A 20,481-nucleotide genomic window follows, 5' to 3' on the forward strand; every position below is an offset into this window, starting at 1 on the left:
TGTTCATTATCAATCTCTTCAGCCTTCCAGTCTGTCTCACACACACCTGCTGCCAGCGTGAGAGTGGCTCTGAAAGCGTTAACACTAGACTCCACCCCTCCTGCTTGAGAATAAAGCTGGCAGCTATTTTGCGTGTCTTCATGCTTCGATTACTCCATGCTTCTTCCCTGCTTAAGACATACGCCCTGATTTTGGAGGGCTGAGTGCGGGGAAACAGTGTATGTGGCATGTGAGTAAATACAAGATGCATGCATGTATATGCATATATAAAATGCATAGTAACCAATCAGATATCTTATACATTAACCAACTACTTCCCTGTCAGTGCAGGGTGTTAACACTACCCTTGCTTTTGTCTATGGCACGTTATAGACTGCTTGTGATACTTCAGTTATTGTTTTTCTAGGTATGGGTGAGGGTTTCCAAGTAGAGATTTGGGGTATTTCTTCAGTTCAAGATTACCTGTAAACACAAAGGACTGAACTCTATATTCCAGGGTGCTCCTTCAGTTTTCTGTTCCTATGTTTTTTCTCCCTTCTTTGATTTCCTGGTATCCTTTTGCTATTGAGATACCCAGTACCCAAGCTCTGGTCTCCCTGATGAGCAAGAGAGTAGATCTTTCCTTGATGTGGGCTGTACTTATTGGTATCAGCAGCATCTTGACTGAGCAGGTCAGGACTTTGTTTGATATGTACTTAGCATCCTTGCTCTGAAAAAAGGGCACTAGAAAGAGATGGGAAGGTAGTGGAAAAAGGAAGGGTTTATTCCCATGTAGAGACAGGGAATGGAGGTACAAGAAGGTGAAATAACCTACCCAAGATCGCATGAATGATCTGTGGTGGAGCTGGGATCAACTCTCCCGAACGCTACTTCAGAGCCTGGCTTATGAGGACATCCCATCCTTTCAAAATTGGACACCCAAGTTTGCTGGCCAGTCTCAGGCCTCACTTTGTTTTTCCACGTGACTCCTTTCTAGGCATCTCCTTCGTACGGGATAGCTCTGTTTAGCACTGCTCCCCCGCCAGTAACTGGTGGTTGAACTTGGATCATGTCCTAGGAAATGTGGCCTGTATCTTACTATCCCCTCTTCTGTAAGAATTAAAAGTGATTGCAAAATTCCCATGGCTAATACTGAAAGTCCAGGGGCATGGGGGTTCGTGACATTTTCCCCATGTACAGGAGGGGAGACTGAGGTCACACACAACCAGCTTTCTAAGGGCTCACCATCCATTACTGGGACCAAGTTTTCAATATGCAACATATTTTCAAAGGGACTTACAACCAGTATCAACCTGTGCAACACTTATGGGGTGCATCTACATGTTCATTAATGCGCTTTTGCTAACATGCATTAAATTTAGTACCTCCATTGTGAGGAACTAGAAAAAAAGTGCACTTGCCTATTTTAATGTGCATTAGCGAAATTGCATGGTTTTTTTGTGATGCTTCAAAATAGGCTAATGTGCATTAAAACTGTGTAGGCACAGCCACAGGCACCAAAAACACTGAGGTCTTCTGAAAACTAGGCATTGAGTTGCAGCAGAACCAGTTTAGGAACCCAGATCTCTCAGCCCCATGTTTTAATCGCTGGACAAAAGTACCTCTGCTAGCCACTGCTTACTTCCTTACAAGTCCTTTTCTGATTAAGCTGAAAATGATATTCTTCACTTCCTGTCCTAAACCATCCCGTAGCATTGTTGTACCTATTCAGCAGCCTCTGAGTATCCCTGAAGAGATGACTTCATTTCAGTGATACCTAAATAGTTCTTCCATCTTGTTTGCTTGTCCATTCATAAATCATATAAGGCTGAAAGGTCTTATGGAAATGGACCTTATATTTAGGAAATGCTGATGTAAAACAAGATTGATCAAGATGGAATGAATCATGGAAATGCTCCTGACCACTTAAGTCACCCGTCCAGTCCATTTTCTTGCTAACCACCTGTGCTCCGATGCACTGAGGGGACTTGGGTTCATCAAGGGCTCCTCATTAGGAGTGGGCGCATGAACGGGCATATGTGTACTGTCAATAGCATTTCATGACAAATGGAAAATAAGCCGTGAGTATTAAAAAACTCGTGACTGACCTGCCGCTGTCACTGATCCTTTCTAGGAAAACCAACAAATTAATCAGCTGCCCCTACATTAGCGCCAAGGATCAGAGTGGTCAGAGGCAGCAGTGGGTCACAGTTAGACCTGATACTCTCTTATGCATAAGGCCCATCAAGAGGGGAAGTGAGAGAGGGCTTTACAGCAGACGGAAATCTCAAATTTGCCTGCGCCTGACAGCTCATCAGGCTAACACGGGTAGGCCAGCACACCAGTTTCAACAGCCGAAGACACAGAATCATAGGACAGTAGGGCTCAGAGGGACCTTGGGAAGTCAACTAGTCCAGCCTCTTGCTCAAGGCAGGATCAGCTCTATCTAAACCATCTAAGACAAGTGCTTGTCTTACCTGTTCCTAAACTCATACAAACAACCCTGTTATACAACTACTGTTATCCCAAAACACTTAAGAACACCTTAACCTGCCGCAGGTAAAGCAAGCGGATGAGGCCACTGTCAATGGCCTGCTGCTGCAAGGACAGGAAATGGTTGTTAAAATACCATATTTATTCACATACGGGATGAAGTCTCCCCACCCCCCTGTCAGCATGGGGTAAAAACCCTTTGGCTTACATTCACATACAAGGACACTTCCTTAAATATGATATGTTGCCTATCTTTGAAAAGCATTACTGTGCTCAGTAATGGAAGCTAACTACTGTATGATGCTGATTAAATGCTGCCAACACTGAACATGACTATAAAACACATGGCTCAAATGGGACAAACATGCTGCTTTTTTTTTTTTTTTTTGCAAAATATAGGTGTATGTGTGTGTGTGTGTGAGGACACACAATACATATTAAATATACATTATATATATTTTATATATATATTATATATTTTATGTAATACCTATACGTCAACCAACCTGTCTTGGGATTTGCTAGTCCAAAACACACCTTTACAATTACACTATTTTCATTCCCATTATAACTGCACTGCACAGCCATGTACCTGCACCCTTGCATGACCATCACCATCACTTTTACCCATCACAATTATTCAAAGAACTGCCTCAGTGCCCTCCTCCCAACTCCCCCACTACTTTCCTCAGTTCTTTCACGTGTCATTATACTTGTCATCATCATTATACTTGTCATCATTTTCATTGTTATCATCTTTATCATCACTGTTGCTCACCTCAGGGGACCCACCTCTGAACAGTCTATGCCAGTCCCCTATCTTCCATTTAATGTTTGCTATTTCTTCTCCATCATCTTCTACTGCCTTCCTGTAGTTCTAGTACATCTCAGTCCCATTTTGACGCAGCCCTTGACTAAGGGGTTCACATGTCTGTTTTATGGGCAGGCTCCTGGTCTTCTACAGGGTATTCCTGAAGCAGGAGATAAAAGTGGGCTGTCAAAGTGGGCTGTCAGGGTACCTTGTTGCTTAATGAAGGGTAAGAATAGGTTAGTACAGCCTATCCTAAGAAAATATATGGTAGTACCCATTGAGAGCAGTCCCCCTTAGTGCTGACTCTTTTTGAAGTCATGGTGAGCCACTACATTGCATACATTTCCATTTCCTTTTCATTCATTCCCACAGCTGAGCTGTACCTTTCTTTCCTATTTCCAATGATCCTCTTTCTTCACCAGCCTTAAATGTCTGGCAAACATCACCAAATGGGGCCCCAAAGAGTTCACCCAGAATCCCTCTGTTGACCCCTCTCTCATCCTGTTGCATATAGTGTGACCCCACACTCTGTGAGGTGAAAGCCAGACCATGTTGCCCTGTGCCTCATCTGCATATCAGTTGTTGGAGGATCCCAGGACTCATGACAAAAACACCCAGTGCCATTCATGGGGGGGGGGGGGGGGACGGCAATTAGCATATGGACCCTTTGTGAGGGGGTATCTGCAGTACACACCTACTGAGGAGTGCTGAGCTGTGGGGTCACTATGGCTTGAAACTCTGTTGGCTCTGCTGGGTCCCAGCTCAATTTAGCATGCGGTAAATCATGAGGGTTTTGGCTTTGGACTAATGTCATGCATAGTGTGTGTTCTATATAAGTAAGGGCCAAACTGCTGATCAAAAGTGTGTTTATGGAGTACCTGTGCTAATTCTTGCAGCAGTTTTAAAAATAGAATGCATCAATTTTGGGTGAACTAAATCTATAGATACTACATGCACATTTCTACAGCTATGTTTAGTTCAAGGTCAGTTTTTTTGAAGTTGTTTTTCACTTCCATGTGCTCAGAGAGAGCAGGGTCTGACAGTTAGGATGAGGGGAGTGGCTACAGCAGGAAGAGGTTGAGGGGCAGAGATCAAACGGACTACCTGACCCCCAGATTTATTTTCCTTGCTGTAACAGTGGGAGGGGGACAAATTCAAGGCAAACCTCCAATAATTAGATTCTATGCCTGAAAATTTTTTGTCAAATGTGTACATTTTCCATATATAGAATCGAATTATTGCGGGGTTGTCTTATAATCAGGGTTATCTTGTATTCGAGGAAATACAGTACACTTGAGAAATCCATGCTGATCTGACCAGAGGGGTACCATTCCCTCTTGATCCTATATGCGGTCAGTCTGACCCTGAGTCAGGGGTAAGACCCTCTCACCAGGAACCTCCAGGTGTTTGAGTCCTAGCAGGAACACTGGCTGCAGCTAACACCTAGCGCTAATGAAGAACTTGAAAAAAAACCCTAGCCCTTGTAGCAACCAGAGAGGGAAAAAAATCCTCCCGGGCCCCATGTTGTAAACAGCAAAGCCCAGAAGCAGCTAGCAAAGCCCCAAAACCCAGACTGTTCAAGGAAGCTGGTATTGCCTGAAATTCCTGCAGGGATGTCTTTGAGCGATGGATTTGCCTAATGAATTTGGCCCCGCTCTGCAGATCTAGACAGGCTCTGCAGTCAGGCACTCCCTAAGTGGGAGCTAAGCAGGAGTGCAGGGAAGGGGTAGGCAATGCTTTTACCCCTAGGTTCTCCCACTCAAATCTGGAGGCCGCCTGTCCGGCTGCCCCAGGCAGATCACCCATACGAGAACCACGCAGGCAGCCTCCTCACTCCAGTAGCAGCTCGACTTCATAACAAACCCCCACCCCAGGCATGTCATATCTATATCTCCCCATTGGTAATTGTGCCTCTAGCTGGTGAAAACAACGGAGCTGGACCCTAGGAAGAACTACTTGGTTGGCTTCCATCCCCACGGCGTCCTGGTGGCCGGCGCCTTCCTGAATTTCTGCACCGAGGCAACTGGGTTTTCGAAGCTGTTCCCGGGACTCACTTCTCACCTGATGATGCTGACCGTCTGGTTCAGAGTCCCCTTCTTCAGGGATTACCTGATGTGTGGAGGTAAGCAGGGCAGCTGCCCAGGCACATGGCAGGACTAAGACCTGCAGCGGGGCTGCTTGGAGAGCCAGGCTCTGCTGAAGACAGCAGCAGTGGCTGGGGATGTGTTTCCTTTCCCAACACCGGTTCCCAGGCTGGAAGGGAGCAGACATGGAGGGGAAAGCCACCCACTGCTGCTGCTGTCCCTAGCTCCCCACAGACCTGGATGCAGCGAGTAGGAGCAGCTCAGGAGGTAGCTGGAGATGGTGGTGGGCAGGGGAAGGGGAGGGATGGGGAGAGGAAGTGCTGCTGAGCACAAAGGGGAAGCAGGGCTGGATTTTTACCTGATTCAGGGACTTTGAAAAATCATTGGCTGCTGCCTCCAGGGCACCATCAACTGAAAGGGGGATAGATGCCCTCTGGATCCCACCCTGAGCATAAGCAGATGCGCAGCCAGGGAGTAGAGGTGACACAAAAATCAAAGCGTCTTGATCTTGAATGAAGAGCCCTCCTGTCTCCATTCTGTCTTCTTAACACTTCCCCCCTTTCGTTATTTAACAGTTTTTCATCATTATTTAGATTACTCTTATTGTCAGGAGACTTCAGTCGAGATCGGAGCCTCCTTGTGCTGGGTACTGTACAAATACATAGCTCTGCTTTGAAGTGCTCCCAGTCTACTGGACATCATAATCTAAGAGGGAGCCTTCAGGCCCAAGATGAGAAACTAGCAGTTTAAGTGACTTGCCAAAGGTCACACAGGGAGTCTGTGGCAGAGGTGAGATTTGAACCCAGATCTCTGGGGGGGGGGGTGCATTTGAATACTTCAGCTGCAGGATCCTCCTTCCTCCCCCAGCATTCCTGATAGTGTGAAACAGTAAAAAAAGTCTTTATTTTATCATGAACACACATAAACAGCACCCAAAGCAGAGAATCAAGCTTGATCTCAGAGGAACAGCTAAATCTCCCACATACTGGATGGAGCATTTAATTCTTTCATGTCTAAATAACAGGCAAGTGAGAACTTGCTGTTGCTATGAAAGGAGAAGAAAAGTGTCTCCTCTTACAAGGCTGCTGCGGCAGCTAACAGCTGCCAGGGACACAGGATGCAAATAGCAAGTCATCCTGCTAGAGAGGCAGCCGCCAATACACTGATCTCATGGATGAAAATAATATTCTGGATGCTGGATAGGGAGCAAGCAATGGAAAAAATATGAACTCCAGGGAAATGGAGATGGAGGGCGGATAGGTGAGATTCTCCAGAGGAACTGCGGGAGTTGGGCATGAGCATTTTTACACATATAAGTGCCCATTTTTTTTACACATATAAGTGCCCATTTTTTTACACAGAAAATGGCAGTGGTGCGCTTTTGAACTAAAACACAGAGAAGGTGATTTTTAGTTCAAAAGTGCACTGCACCCATTTTCTCTGTGCTGACGTGCATTTTGCCACTTATACACCTGCATGCGATGCAGCGCCAGGCGCGCCAGCTGGCACGCAGAGCAAACTCGATTAATCTATGTGAAAATGTAAATGCGTGTGTATATGAAAACGTATGTGTATAAATGCCCCCTGTTCCCACTCACATTCAAGGAGCCTTAGGCACTTAACTGCCTTCGGTTTGTTTGTTAGGTGTAAGAACTTGACCAAGATACATTGTGAACCAGTGGCAGAGACAAGACTAGGATGCAGGCCCCCTGACTCCCACCCCGGGGCCTTACCACTGCCGAATCTCCATCTTTTAATGAGATGCAGGAGACAGATGCTGAGGATACAGCAGGGCAGGCACAAGATACAGGGTAGGTCAAGGCAGCACTTGCCGTTCCATGAAATCACTTGCAGCCGGATGCGGCTCTCATTGAAGTCAGTGGCCAATCTCCCTTCTACTTCAATACGAACTGTGCTCCCTTCACACTGCCAGCCAAGTGTAGCAACTGGTCTCGGCCCTGTCTCAGTCCTTTCTTCCTCAAACATGATGCCCCCATTCCTGCTTATTCATCACCAGCAGCCCAGGAGTCTTTTAGGTCCTAACCCAGCAAAACACTGCGGCCAGTGATTCTCCGACAAAGTGCCAGGGCATCCTGGGGCACCTTGATATCCTTTCAAGGGTGCTGCACAATGTTAGCACGGTTACTTGTGCAAACGTGATTTGCAAGATCAGCCCAGCGCTCTCAAATAGGAAGCCATAGTGTTTAAGCCATTCTGCCCTGCTGTGGGCTTTCTGAGCTCTTTGCAATGGAAAAATTGCTCTGTTATTTTTCTGCAGTCAAAAAAACCAAGGGAAAACCAAGAGCTGGCATTTTGTGAGAGGGGTTCTCAGCCTAACGAAGGGTGCCTGGGGTCTAAAAGGGTTAAAAATCCCAACTTAAACGTTGCTTTACTCTAAGCCTGCAGGCGGTCTCGTGGAGGTCAGCGGTGGTGTTTGTAGTGTGAGGGAGATAAAGATACATGCAGCCATAGTTTGGGTTATAATACGATTCCTCCAAGGGTTTGTCCAAACTTTATTACATCCCCCACTAGGACAGCCTGTGTAGTGGGTGTGGAGGACCAGGACTCTGATCATGCCGCATTATTCGCATGCTTAAAACTCCACTGAAGGCTTTCTCCGGGAGTGGGCTTTTCGTTCCCAAGTGCTGCCCCAATTCCCATCCATCAGCTTGCAGCTGCGCTCTCACAGGCCTGGGGCAGAGGCATCCGCAGCACACCCGACACTGTCCAGAGCCCAACAGAATGAGCTGGCAGGAGAAGCAGCCAGGTTATGAAGCAAGGAAATACATGGGGGAGAAATTCAGCTGCGGTTCAGGAGGCCACAACAGCCCCGACGCTATCTGAGCACTGCCTCTTTAGCGTGTGCTATTGGCTGCTGTTGCCTGTTATTCAAGGTATTAATCATCGGAGGATCAGTGCCCGCTTCTCCGTGATGCCTCTGCTTTTAAAGCAGTCTCCTTGACCATGACGGCCAAACACTTTCCCCATTGCCAAATCCTTCCTGATATCCCATCTCCGCTCCTTGCTGCCATGGCTATGCTGCCTGCATGGCTATGCTGTTTGTCTACACCACACAGCACTCACAGCAGTGACTACAGTCTAGGTGGGATCTTCTCAGCAAGAAACGTGTCTTATCTACGTTCAGTAGACAGAGACTTCACTCTTTTCAGTTCCCAATTTCCCCACATACCACACAAAAGCAGTGCCCCATGCATCTACTGTGAAAAAATTATTTGGATCAGCAATAAAGAGTCATGACACTGGGCACATCTACATGCGCATTAATGCCCCACAATTACAGATCCTCAAGTTTAGCACCTGTAATAACAGGTGCTAAACACGTCATCGGCGCTATTGCACATCTTTTTTATGTGATGCAAATGCATAATAGACTAATTTCACTGTGCATTCGCATGGCTTTCGCCATGGTGTGCAAATGCGCAGTAGAATTAGCCTAGTGCATTTCTAGTATCTTGTGTAGGCATGCCCGCTGTGTTTAGAAGAGTTATTGCCACCAAAAACATAAATAAAAAAGGATCCCACTGAATTTTAAATCTCTGCCATGTGTGTTTTTGATGTGCCCTTCATTTTAAGTCACTGTCACACAGTGAGCCTTAGAGCAGAACAGCATTTTTGGATGAAGAGCTTATTCACTGAAAAAGGCAGGCTCAGGCAGGGCAAAACTATTTGCCAAATTCAGCACAAATCCTCAGGGTTTCAACAAACAGAAACTTAGACGAGCTCGAAAAAAATTCACAAAGGTGTTGCCATTTTCAGAATGATACCCTGTGGTTTTTTGGTTTGGTTTTACTTTGAGCTACTGTTTTGAGTGCAAATCTGCATAAATTTAATCTTAAAAACAGAAAATCTTTAGAATCAAAACAAAATGTTTCCTTCAAAATGAAAAGGATTTTTTTTTTTTGGTAGGGTCCAGGGAAGAGGTCATTGGGCAAGGAAATGATAACATTTTCTTGGAGAGTTGACTTTAAACTAAATGTTTTGGTTCAACCAGTGAACCAAAAAGTCAATGATTTGCCCAGTTCTAATGAGGCTGAGCACAAATTCCCTTAAAGGGGCCGGCTTATTTAGGGCTGGACAAGGTTGGATAAATTCTGGTGGTGTAGAAACGTGGAGGAGGAGGAGGAAGTAACCTTCAGGCACATTGAGGGGATCTAGACAAACACAAGTAGAGAGAGGTGATTAGCTGTGCTAGTCTAGAGGTGGTTAGCTGTGCTAGTCTAGAGGTGTTAGGTTGTGTTGGACTAGAGGTGGTTGGCTGTGCTAGTCTAGAGGTGGTTGGCTGTGTTAGTCTAGTGGTGGTAGGTTTTTCTAGTCTAGAGGTGGTTGGCTGTGCTAGTCTAGGGGTGGTTAGCTGTGCAAGTCTAGAGGTGGTTGGCTGTGCTAGTCTAGAAGCGGTTAGCTGTGCAAGTCTAGGGGTGGTTGGCTGTGCTAGTCTAGGGGTGGTTGGCTGTGCAAGTCTAGAGGTGGTTGGCTGTGCTAGTGTAGAAGCGGTTAGCTGTGCAAGTCTACAGGTGGTTGGCTGTGCTAGTCTAGAGGTGGTTGGCTGTGCAAGTCTAGAGGTGGTTGGCTGTGCTAGTCTAAGGGTGGTTGGCTGTGCTAGTCTAAGGGTGGTTGGCTGTGCTAGTCTAGAGGTGGTTGGCTGTGCTAATCTAGAGGCGGTTGGCAGTGCAAGCGTAAAGGTGGTTAGCTGTGCAAGTCTAGGTGAGTAGTAATGATTTAGTGACTTGCCCACAATCACTGAGGGGTTGAGTGTTAAATGTCTTTTCTTGTCATGTGCCCATGTAGGCTTAATCGCATCAGACAAGGAGAGCGCTTCCTCTGTGCTGAGGAAACCAGGAGGAGGGAACATACTGGTCATCGCTGTGGGAGGCGCACAAGAGGCCCTGGACGCGCGACCCGGAGCCTTCACACTGCTGCTGAAAAACAGAAAGGGATTTGTTCGCCTGGCCATCGAGCATGGGTAATGCAGAGAGCAATGCCGATCTGCTCACCCGTACACCACAGTGAGGGTCTGTGGACAGATGTTGGGGCACCTTGGCTCTGAAGAGCCTCTCCTTCTGCTTCCACGGCCCCAGGAGGGAAGGACGTCTGTCCACAGGGCTAATTCCCTGCCACATCCACGGCAGGAGGGCAATGAAGAGATGGTCCAAGGGTACCGTGATGCCCATGGAGGCTGGTACCTTGAAGGACCAACTCCAAAGCCCACTGAGGTCAGGCGTGTCTCTCCATTGAGTGCAGTAGCTCAGACATAAAAAAAGCAAAGCCCATTGGTTTTGCTTCAGGTTGGCCTGGTGTCCACAAAGTGGTCCTCTCCCCAAATAGCCCTCCGGTTAGTCACAGCAAGGAGTGACGGGGATTTCTCTGGGCCAGGTTAAACCTCCTTTGCTAAACAGGGAGAAGGACTGACTCCTGCCCGTGGAGTTATCATCCCGGGGTGCCTCTGTGTCTGCTCTGCCAACATTGCCACTAGCCTCCACTTTATCTCCAGTCCAAGGGCAGGGTGGGACCCTGATAGCAGGCTTTTGCCAATGAACTGAAAGACATCTGCATCCCTCATGATTTCCTCTGGGAAGCTAACCCTCACTCCGCTGGGTGAGTGACCCGGTTTCCCCATCCTCCCTCGGCAGAGTTTCGCTCATCCCGGCGTTTTCCTTCGGTGAGAACGAGCTCTTTGATCAAGTCGACAACCCCAAGGGCTCCTGGCTGAGGAACATGCAGCACCGTCTTCAGAAATTCATGGGCATCTCTCTCCCGCTCTTCCATGCCCGGGGCATATTCCAGTACAGCTTCGGGCTGATTCCTTACCGGAGGCCCATCTTCACTGTGGGTAAGTCCATCCTCATCACAGGTATGTCAGACTGCGCTGGCACTCAGAAGCTATTACCGGACACAATACCGCCTGGGGCTGAATTGTGCCTTTAGCGACAGCCCTGTTCCAGCGGCTCAGCAGCAGCTCCCTTGTAGGCCACGCTGGGCATTGGCAATTTGCTGCCAGCCAGGACAAGCTGAATTCAACAGCTGAAGTCAGTCATAGGCAGAGCGACAAAGGCACCACCCAGGGAGCAAAGTGCTGAAATCAGTGCCCTGTTGTGAAAGAAATTACAAAACAAGCTTGACTATACAGCCCAGGTGTAGCTGCTGCCTGCACGAGTCTAAAACAGGGGTTGGCAAAACACAGCCCGTGGGCCGAATCCGGCTTGCCAAGTGATTATGTTCAGCCCGCGGTGGGTCCCTTGGCCCCTCCTGATAGGGGGCATGTGCAGCTGGTCCCGCTGCCCTCGGACTCGGAGGGGCTTTCTGGTACTCCCCACATGTCCCCACGACAAACTAGAGTCCTGCCTGCCTGCTCCTTCCCGTGTCCGGGTGGTGGGTGCAGGCTGGACAAGGCCACATAGGATCAGTTGGCATCTCCCTGGCCCCCTCTCCCATCCCCACCATGCTGGGAGGTGTAAAGAGCTGGGACTGGGGGGGCAAGCACCCCTCCCCAGCACTGAAACTCCTTAAGTGGCCCTCCAGTGCAAATAATTTCCCACTCCTGCCCTAAAACAACAGCCCCAGGAGGTATGACCCAGGAGCTTTGACCCATCCAGGCTAAAAAACTGATGAACTTATGTTACCAAAGTCTTTTATTCTGGGATCCCAGAGCACTAGGATCCCATTGCCCCAGCCTAAGTACCTGTGAAGAATGGAGATAACGCTTTTTCCCAGGCGGTTGGGAGGTAATCAGAGGTAATTGCCATGGTGTGTGTCAAAGCAAACCCTTGCCAGTTTTCACCCCCAGTGCAGCCTATTGTGCCTGCCATTCCTCAGTCTAATTAAGGGACTGTTTGCAAAGGCCACAGCTGACCCCAGCTGATTGGGTTTGACAGCCTGCAATTACTCCTAATTTTTTTACAGGCTGTTTGGATCCTCTCAGTGGTTTTACAGGCACGCACACGCATTACCAGGGCCTTTAATTAGAGAGATGAACAGCAACCTAAGACAACAGACACCCACTGCAGCTTGACAAACTCGATGAAAGTGAGAAATTGGGATGACAACAGATAAACCCAAGGCTTCCCCACTCACAGAGAAGTGCCCTCTCCAATGCAGGGTCCTTCCTGGGGAGGGAAGGAGGAACGGGGTGGAGTGGTTTGTATCCTCGAGCCAAGTCATTGTAGTACTAGAGCAGTGATTTGGGGTCAGCTTCAGTGCCATGGGATGGGCCTGATTCTCAGAGAGAAGTGCTCAGCACTTTCCGAAAACCAGGTGCCTTGATGTAAGGTGCCCAACACCAGAGGTGCCAGAGGTTGGCATTAGGACCTCACTTGCAGTTCAGCCCAGGTACTTGCCTTCCTCTCAGGGCTCCTTGTGAATGGCTTTAAAGATTCAAGCCAAGGTATCATGCAGGTGGGAGGCTCTTTGTTGGCACAAGGCATCCACAGCTCTGCACTGGGTATGATCAGAGACTTTGGGACAACTCAGAGCTTTTCTTCTTGGTTTATAACAATTAAGTTAGTCCTGCTGTGCCCAGTCCTGATGAAAGTGGTGTCGGTCTGGGCAGCTTGTCTGGAGCCCCGCAGCCATGCCTCTGTCTAAAGCCAACTGGGTTGCTGGCATCTTGCCTTTCATGCTGATTGTATTTGGTTTTTGCTCAGTGCTTTCCCCTTGTAGATCTTAAAGTGCTTTGCAAAGGAGATCAGTGATACCACCCCATTGCAGATGGGGAAACTAAGGCAGGGACAGGGGAAGAGACCTGCCCCAAATCATTTAGCAGGGCTGTGAAGTGAACCCTAATCCCCCCAAATGCCCCATGTACTAGGCATGTAGGTTGTAGCTGTGCTGGTCTAAGGACATAGGCAGACAAGGTTCTTTGGGCAAACCTCATCTTTGATGAGACCAGCTAAATAGTTGGAAAATGTTTTCTTTGCAAGCTTTCGGAAGAGCACGCACCAGCTGCAGATGCTTCCTCCACCTGACAAAGGGCTTTGCACCCCAAAAGCTTGCTATGAAATTTTTTTCCCAACTATTTAGTTGGTCTAATAGAATATCTCAGATTTACCCAAAGGACCTTGTCTGCCATGCACTGGGCCACAATTCTTCCCAGTTTCAACTCAATACCCAGCTACATTCTCAAACTGCATCCTTGAATCCCTGGTCCTTGTGGGCTGAGGCTGTGGATGAAAGGGGGAAGCAGCCTCGGGGCACCTTTGGCACCTAGGATGTGCTGTCTGCTAAGGATGAGTGAGTGAGCAGGGCATGAGATCTGGGCACTGGCTTCGGAGGTGGGGGGAGGCTCTTCACCCATACACTGCACACCAGTCATAGCCATGACCACGATATAGGTGGGATCTTTATGGCAAGGACCATGTTTTATCTACATTCAGGAGGTGCCTCTCAAATGAGGCCTGTTTTGAGGGACAGCTCTCAGGTCAGGGATGTCCTACACCATGTAGCGGCCCCAGCTCTGGCAGCAAATGGCCAGTTGTTTGCTGCTGCTCGGGCTGGGATCACCTCCTCGTTTGCCACTGAAAATGGGTGTTTAAATGGCTGTAGGGCACACATACGAGGGCGAGGTCTCCCCCAGCAATTGTGACCCTCCAGCCACTGCTTGTGCAATGCCACCACCCAGGATACGATACTGGTCAGTCACACTGCTGCTCTAATGCATGTGTGTGTTTGTTTTCCAGTTGGGAAACCAATCCATGTGGAGAAGAAGCACAATCCGTCCCAAAAAGAAGTCGACCAGTTACATCAGACGTACATCGGAGAACTGTGCAAGCTCTTTGAGGAGCATAAAGCTAAATACAATGTCCCGAAGGAAAGGCACCTGGAATTTATATAAGCCAGTGCACTGCCATTGCTTATAATGGAGCTGAGCCCAAGCCAAAAGCCACCTCTTTATTTCCCCAGTGCCTGGGAGTGTTTGGACCTTGACATTTGGGTTTGGTTAACAGTAAAGACCAAATCCAGTTGCAGAGTTGGGAGTTAGGTTTCCCCAACATTTGTCTACCATTTGATCCAGAGATTTTAATCCGGGCCCATCTCTCATTTATATCTATGCTGCCTGGCACTTTTTGCAGATTCTCATCTGTTATAATGTTATGGTCTTTTGGAAGAGATCCTTGCATTTAAAAAAAAAATGCAAGATAAAGATTTCTCTCTAGCAAGCTCCCCTTTCTCATCCCAGCAGAGACCTTGATCGACTTCCCTGTTGTTCCCAGACAGCAGGGAATTATTCAAACTTTCCCTTGCCATGGGTATCACTGTTGCAAGATAGCTATGAAAGTCTTCAGGCTTATAGATCCAGAAGACTGTATCCTTCGTGTCTCTTAGGACCAGCTCTCCTGTTCGGCTTCAGCAGAGCTACTCAGCATTTATACCAGGGCAACAGGCAGGAGCCAGCCACCCAAGGAATAAGTCAGACCAGTCACTGAATATGGGATATCAACTCAGAAACTGCTGTGATTTTTTTTTTAATATAATATTTTCCAGATAAATAAATGAGTGCTGATCTTTTCATGCGGCGCTGTGTTTTCCAGTCCCTCTGGGTTGTGCTTTTTCATCTGAGCTTTGTTGTTCATTTGGAGGTTTTGAATCTCGGGATCATGGCAGAGTGCCATCTGCAACAAAGAAAACCATCACTGTCCCTTCAGTGCTGCATCCCCGTGGTATTTAAGAGATGAGAGCCAGCATAAAGTGTAGGATGTGTTGCAAAGGGTTTGAGGTCCCTACACACGCGGCTTCTGATGCTCGTGGAGTTACAAGCACTTACCGATTTGCACGTGGCCTGTATTTCAGCACAACGTGGTGAAACTGCATCACCATTTGCACTCCCAAGCACTTTATGAACAACCGTGATCCTTGCAAAACCCTAGCAAAGGGAGATCATTGCACACGCTTGGGTGGCTGTCTCCACAACCTGTCCTTTGCAGCCATAAGGGTAAATTAAGCCCCAGTGTGGTAGATATCTTAAGGGTCTCTAATAGTGGGCAACCCCACCGCACCAAAGAACAGTAGGAAACACTGGTGATCAGCCAGTGGAAAGAAATCAGGCTGGAAAAGACTTGTCCTAGGTTACCCACCAGACCGCTGGGAATAAAACCCAGGAGTCGTGGCTCCATTTCTACCAACCTGACCACTAAAGAGCAACTATGCAAAGGGGCAGCTCAGAACATGCCCCATTACATCCCTCTCCCCTTCCCCACTTCATCCTTCAGCATTTGCTGGCTAAAATATTGGCAGATGCTAAAATAAGGAAGCTGAAATGTTCAAGCACCCTTTCGAATGAAACACATTGAGACTGCAAGACCATATCCCCATCTCTTTTGCACCAATCCTGCAATCCTGTAGATGTTTAAAGGGCTGTGCCAAGGTAACAGGCTGGACAATTTGCCCTGGTGTGTATGAAATAAGTGGTGCTGTAGCTTTACACCTGAAGTTGCTTCCTAAGAAAGGGCATGGGAAGAAGATAATAGAAGGTAGAGATGATCTAGGGCAAGAAATGTCTCCTAAGGGCACATGTGGCAGGTAATCAGAACTTTATATAGCTTCTTCTCTGTATTAAACTCTATTCATAATTATATATATATTATTTATATATTCAATATGTGTATGTATATATTTATATGCTATATTTAATAATGTTATTAAACTCTATACTTAATGGGATTTCACTATGTGGAAATTATATGCTGAAGAGCAAGAAATAATCTTTCGATACCCAAAAGCAAACCATCAAGGTCAGGGGTGGGCAAACTGCAGCCTGCGGGCCGGATGCAGCCTGTCAAGCTATTCTACTCAGCCCACAGAGACCCTAAAAAATTTCAAAAATTAATATTTATCTGTCCCTGGCTGCCTGTCATGCGGCCCTCGATGGCTTGTCAAAACTCAGTAAGCAGCCCTCCGCCCGAAATAATTGCCCGCCCCGATCGAGGTTGTTTTATGTTGCCTATTGCTTTCTAGAAGGTTTTTATACTCATCTCCTCTCTCTGTCTTGCTCTTTCTCCCTCTCTGCATCTTCATGTTTAATCTGCGTGGATGGTTATGAGAGTTCCCCCAAAGACTTTCAGTGTGATTTTCACTAATGTACCGACAAGCCCTTCCTTCAACACAGTAGAAAAACACGCTGATCAAAATTCACTGCTCCACCTTCTGTGTGACTGAAACTTAATCCCGGAGCCTTTTGAATCTGCACAACTCTCCTCCTTGCAGTGCACCTGCCAACAAGAAGAGAAAAAAAAATCAGGAAGCTTCCTAAACCAACCTGAACACTCCTAATCCCACACCTAATCCAGGCCAATAAAGCAGGTCATGTGCCACTGTTTCTTGCATGGTTTCCATCAATAGCTCCCTTGTTTTGGCTTGAAATGAGGTTACAGGTGCCCACAGCAACAAAAAAATGCATGCATTGCTATTGCCTGAGCTGCCACTGCACTTTCAGTATCCAAAGGGGGATTATAAAGAGGGTGAAGATGGGGTTTTCTTTGTGGTTGTAGGGGACAGGACTAAGGGAAATGGCCTCAAACTGCAGCAGAGGAAATTCAGATTAGGAGGAACTTGCTGAACACGAGGGGGCTCAAGCATCAGAACAGGCTGCCCAGAGAAGCTGTGGACTCTCCATCCCTGGAAATGTTCAAGAGCAGGTTGGACAGACACTTGGCTGGGATGATGTAGTCAGAGCTGATCTTGCCTTGAGCAGGGGGCTGGATTAGATGACCTCCTACGGTCCCTTCTAGCCCTACTTGGCTCTGATCCTAAACACAGTTGCTTCTTCTTGCCTAACATCACCACACTGATGTGCCTAAGTCACCACACACTCTGCCCTTTCCTTCTCTGTCTTCGCTGCCACTGCTTGTGCCACCACTTATTTGCTATGACCTTCTCCTGCTGGACCACTGCTGCCTTTTTTTTGCAGAGGAGCATCAAGGCCGGTGTTGTTGGAGCAGAGTGAGCTGGCTCTGCAGAGGGACCGAGTTGTGAAGGCAGCTTAATGAAGGGGCTAGCAGAGGAGCACAAAGAAAGGCAGAGAGCTGACATGGGGAGAACTATCACTTGGAGAGGTGCATTATGTGTGGATCAGAGGTGGCCAGGTTTTGGGGGGGCAGAAGGGGAAAAGGTTGGGCTTCAGATGGAAGATAGGGTATCAATAAGTATAACTGACTTCAGGACAGCTGAGCAGCGCTGGACTTTGGATATGGTGTGGCTTGACACAGACCTGGCCTGATATAGACCCCTTCCCACTGAGAGCCAGACTGGGCTGCAGGATGCTGATGTGGGCAGTAGCAAAGGAGAATGGGGCAGCAAGAGTCGTAGCCACAGTAAGGTGGAGTAGGTGGTGAGACATCTGTGAGACGAGCTGAATGGTGCAGGCGGCAGAGGGAATCGTGTCAGCTGTGCTGGATCTGAGTCATCGGCAGAGCTGCGTCTGGTTGAGGAGGGGGTCATCCAGGGAGAGGCGTAGGAGGGGGAACGGAGGTGGCTGAGGACAAATCCCTGCAAGGAAACTCCCTGGGCCTCCGCTTGTCCCTATGAAGCTGACAGGTATAAGAGGAAAAGGTGCCGAAGATGAAGGAGCTCTGAATGTCCACTCAATGCCGACATTCAAGGACGGCTAGGATCTAGAACCAACTTCCAAGGGAAGTGATGCTTGCTCCTACCCTGGGGGTCTTCAAAAACAGGCTAGATAATCACCTAGCTGGAGTCATTTGACCCCAGCATTCATAGATTATTAGATTCATAGATGTTAGGGTTGGAAGGGATCTCAATAGATCATAGAGTCCAACCCCCTGCATAGGCAGGAAAGAGTGCTGGGTCTAGATGACCCCAGCTAGATGCCTATCCAACCTCCTCTTGAAGACCCCCAGGGTAGGGGAGAGCACTACCTCCCTTGGGAGCCCGTTCCAGACCTTGGCCACTCGAACTGTGAAGAAGTTCTTCCTAATGTCCAGTCTAAATCTGCTCTCTGCTAGCTTGTAGTCATTATTTCTTGTAACCTCCGGGGGCGCCTTGGTGAATAAAACCTCACCCATTCCCTTCTGTGCCCCCGTGATGAACTTATAGGCAGCCACAAGGTTGCCTCTCAACCTTCTCTTGCAGAGGCTGAAGAGGTCCAGGTTCTCTAGTCTCTCCTCGTAGGGCTTGGTCTTCAGGCCCTTAACCATACGAGTGGCCTTCTCTGGACCCTCTCCAGGTTATCCGCATCCCTCTTGAAGTGCAGCGCCCAGAATTGCACGCAGTACTCCAACTGCAGTCTGACCAGCGCCCGATAGAGGGGAAGTATCACCTCCTTGGATCTGTTCGTCATGCATCTGCTGATGCACGATAAAGTGCCATTGGCTTTTCTGATGGCTTCGTCACACTGACGACTCATGTTCATCTTGGAGTCCACTAGGACTCCAAGGTCCCTTTCCACTTCTGTGCCACCAAGCAGGTCATTTCCTAGGCAGTAGGTGTGCTGGACATTTTTTGTTCCTGCCATGGCAGGGGGTCGGACTTGATGATCTGCTCAGGTCCCTTCCAACCCGACCAAGTATGAAACTAAGGAGAAGGCAGCAATCAGCACGAGCGAAGGAGGAAGGCAGTACAGGTGCTGCAGACCCTGTCAGGCTCCTCTTGCTTGGACACTCTCCAGGCTCCTGTGCAGAGTCCCAACCCACTAGGTCAGTGCTTCTCAGCCTTTTTTTTACCCCCAGGAAAGTGCCAGCTCTTAGCTTATATTCCTTTTTTGCCTACTGAAAAGTAACGGAGCAGTTTTCCTGTTGCTGAGAACCCAGAAAGAGCACAACTGTGGCTTTCTAGTTGGAATTGGGGGGTTGCCTCGTGAATCATGTTTGCACACCGAAGAGAGCTAATGTTGCATGGGATCTCAAGGAGCCCAAGTTGAGTGGCACCATGAGATCCTGGAAGGACCTCAAGGAGCACTAGTTGAGAATCGCTGCACTAGTCCCAGGGTGCTCTGAACTGAAGTCACATGCTGCTCTTGGGTAGAGGTCTCCAGGTACAGTCTTAGGGTGCAGATCCTCCATCCATCACCCTCTGCTGAGAGCTGGGACCCACAGGCCAGCTATCCCCTGGGTCTCAAACCGACCCTTCAAACTGCCCCACACACAAAACCACCCTCTTGCAGAATGCCAGCTTGTGTGGGCACTCTGGGTAACACCTGAACACTTCAGGGGTGCATGGTAGTGAAAGCAGGCTTTGCATGGGTGTCCTCAAAACACCAGAGCTCTTCACTGAAGAGAGAAAACGCAAGAGAACACAAATCATTTAACTTCCCTTGTTCGATGACAGCCCCAACAGATGAACAGGGCGCAATATAGGGTGACTTCATTGCTAGGCAATCTCTCTTCTCATAAGCCAGCTCCCTGAAGTAGGTGCTATGTATTGATCAGAGTTGGTCTGGTTGAGTTGTAGAGCATGATAGAAAGTCAGCCTCTCCCATTGACCCTGGGGACCAGCCTTGGGGAGCTCCAGTCCAACCTGGAACAGGGAACAGAGGAGACAGAGTCCTGTATCCGAAACGGAGTCTGCAGTCTGACACAGATGCTCATAAAGACGCCTGTGAATTTTGTTTATATCAGACAGAAATCATAAGACACAGTCCCTAAACCACAGCATTGGCCCTGAGACCTGGCCAGGAAAAGGCAGAGACTTCACTGACATTAGGTTCAAGCGGACAAGGCAGAAGATGAACTGGCATGCACCAGGGTTGAGCTGTTGGAGACAAAGTGAATGTGGGCACTCATTATAGGTAACTGAATTGTTTAGAGGTCCACTTCATTTTGCAGTCTGGAATATGCACTCGGACACCCCAGCACGCACTGCTTATGTCACAGCTTTCTGATGGCAGAAAGCCATTAGGTTACGGACAGAAGTTACACATAGATCAGTTTAAGTGATCAGAAACTGGTTGAAACCTGTAACAACGGAAGCTCAGTGCACATAAGCCAGTTTCAAAATGTCTGAAGCTGGTTTAAGATAAACCTGGTTGAATGTAATATCAGACTTAACTGATTTGAGTCAAGCCAGTTTATGAAACTTCTGTCCCAGACCCCTGCCTGGTTCAAGTTAAATCACAGTCCTCCAGCATCCCAGCATGCTTTGCAGCTCCTC

The 20,481-nt window shown here is 48.1% G+C and overlaps 1 protein-coding gene across 2 annotated transcripts in view; it reads left to right on the forward strand.

The window, feature by feature from the left end:
* The window catches only part of MOGAT2 (monoacylglycerol O-acyltransferase 2), a 53,656-nt gene extending 38,769 nt beyond the window's left edge, over window positions 1–14,887 (forward strand). For both annotated transcript variants that reach the window (XM_014601497.3, XM_059722540.1), the window contains exons 3-6: window positions 5,201–5,405; window positions 10,174–10,348; window positions 11,016–11,215; window positions 14,058–14,887. In XM_014601497.3, the coding sequence (XP_014456983.1) occupies window positions 5,201–5,405; window positions 10,174–10,348; window positions 11,016–11,215; window positions 14,058–14,212 (735 nt within the window). In that variant the 3' untranslated portion in view covers window positions 14,213–14,887. The remainder of the gene's footprint in view (window positions 1–5,200; window positions 5,406–10,173; window positions 10,349–11,015; window positions 11,216–14,057) is intronic.
* The last annotated feature ends 5,594 nt before the right edge of the window (window positions 14,888–20,481 follow it).

Source organism: Alligator mississippiensis, chromosome 1, assembly GCF_030867095.1.
Source record: "Alligator mississippiensis isolate rAllMis1 chromosome 1, rAllMis1, whole genome shotgun sequence".
NCBI lineage: Eukaryota > Metazoa > Chordata > Crocodylia > Alligatoridae > Alligator > Alligator mississippiensis.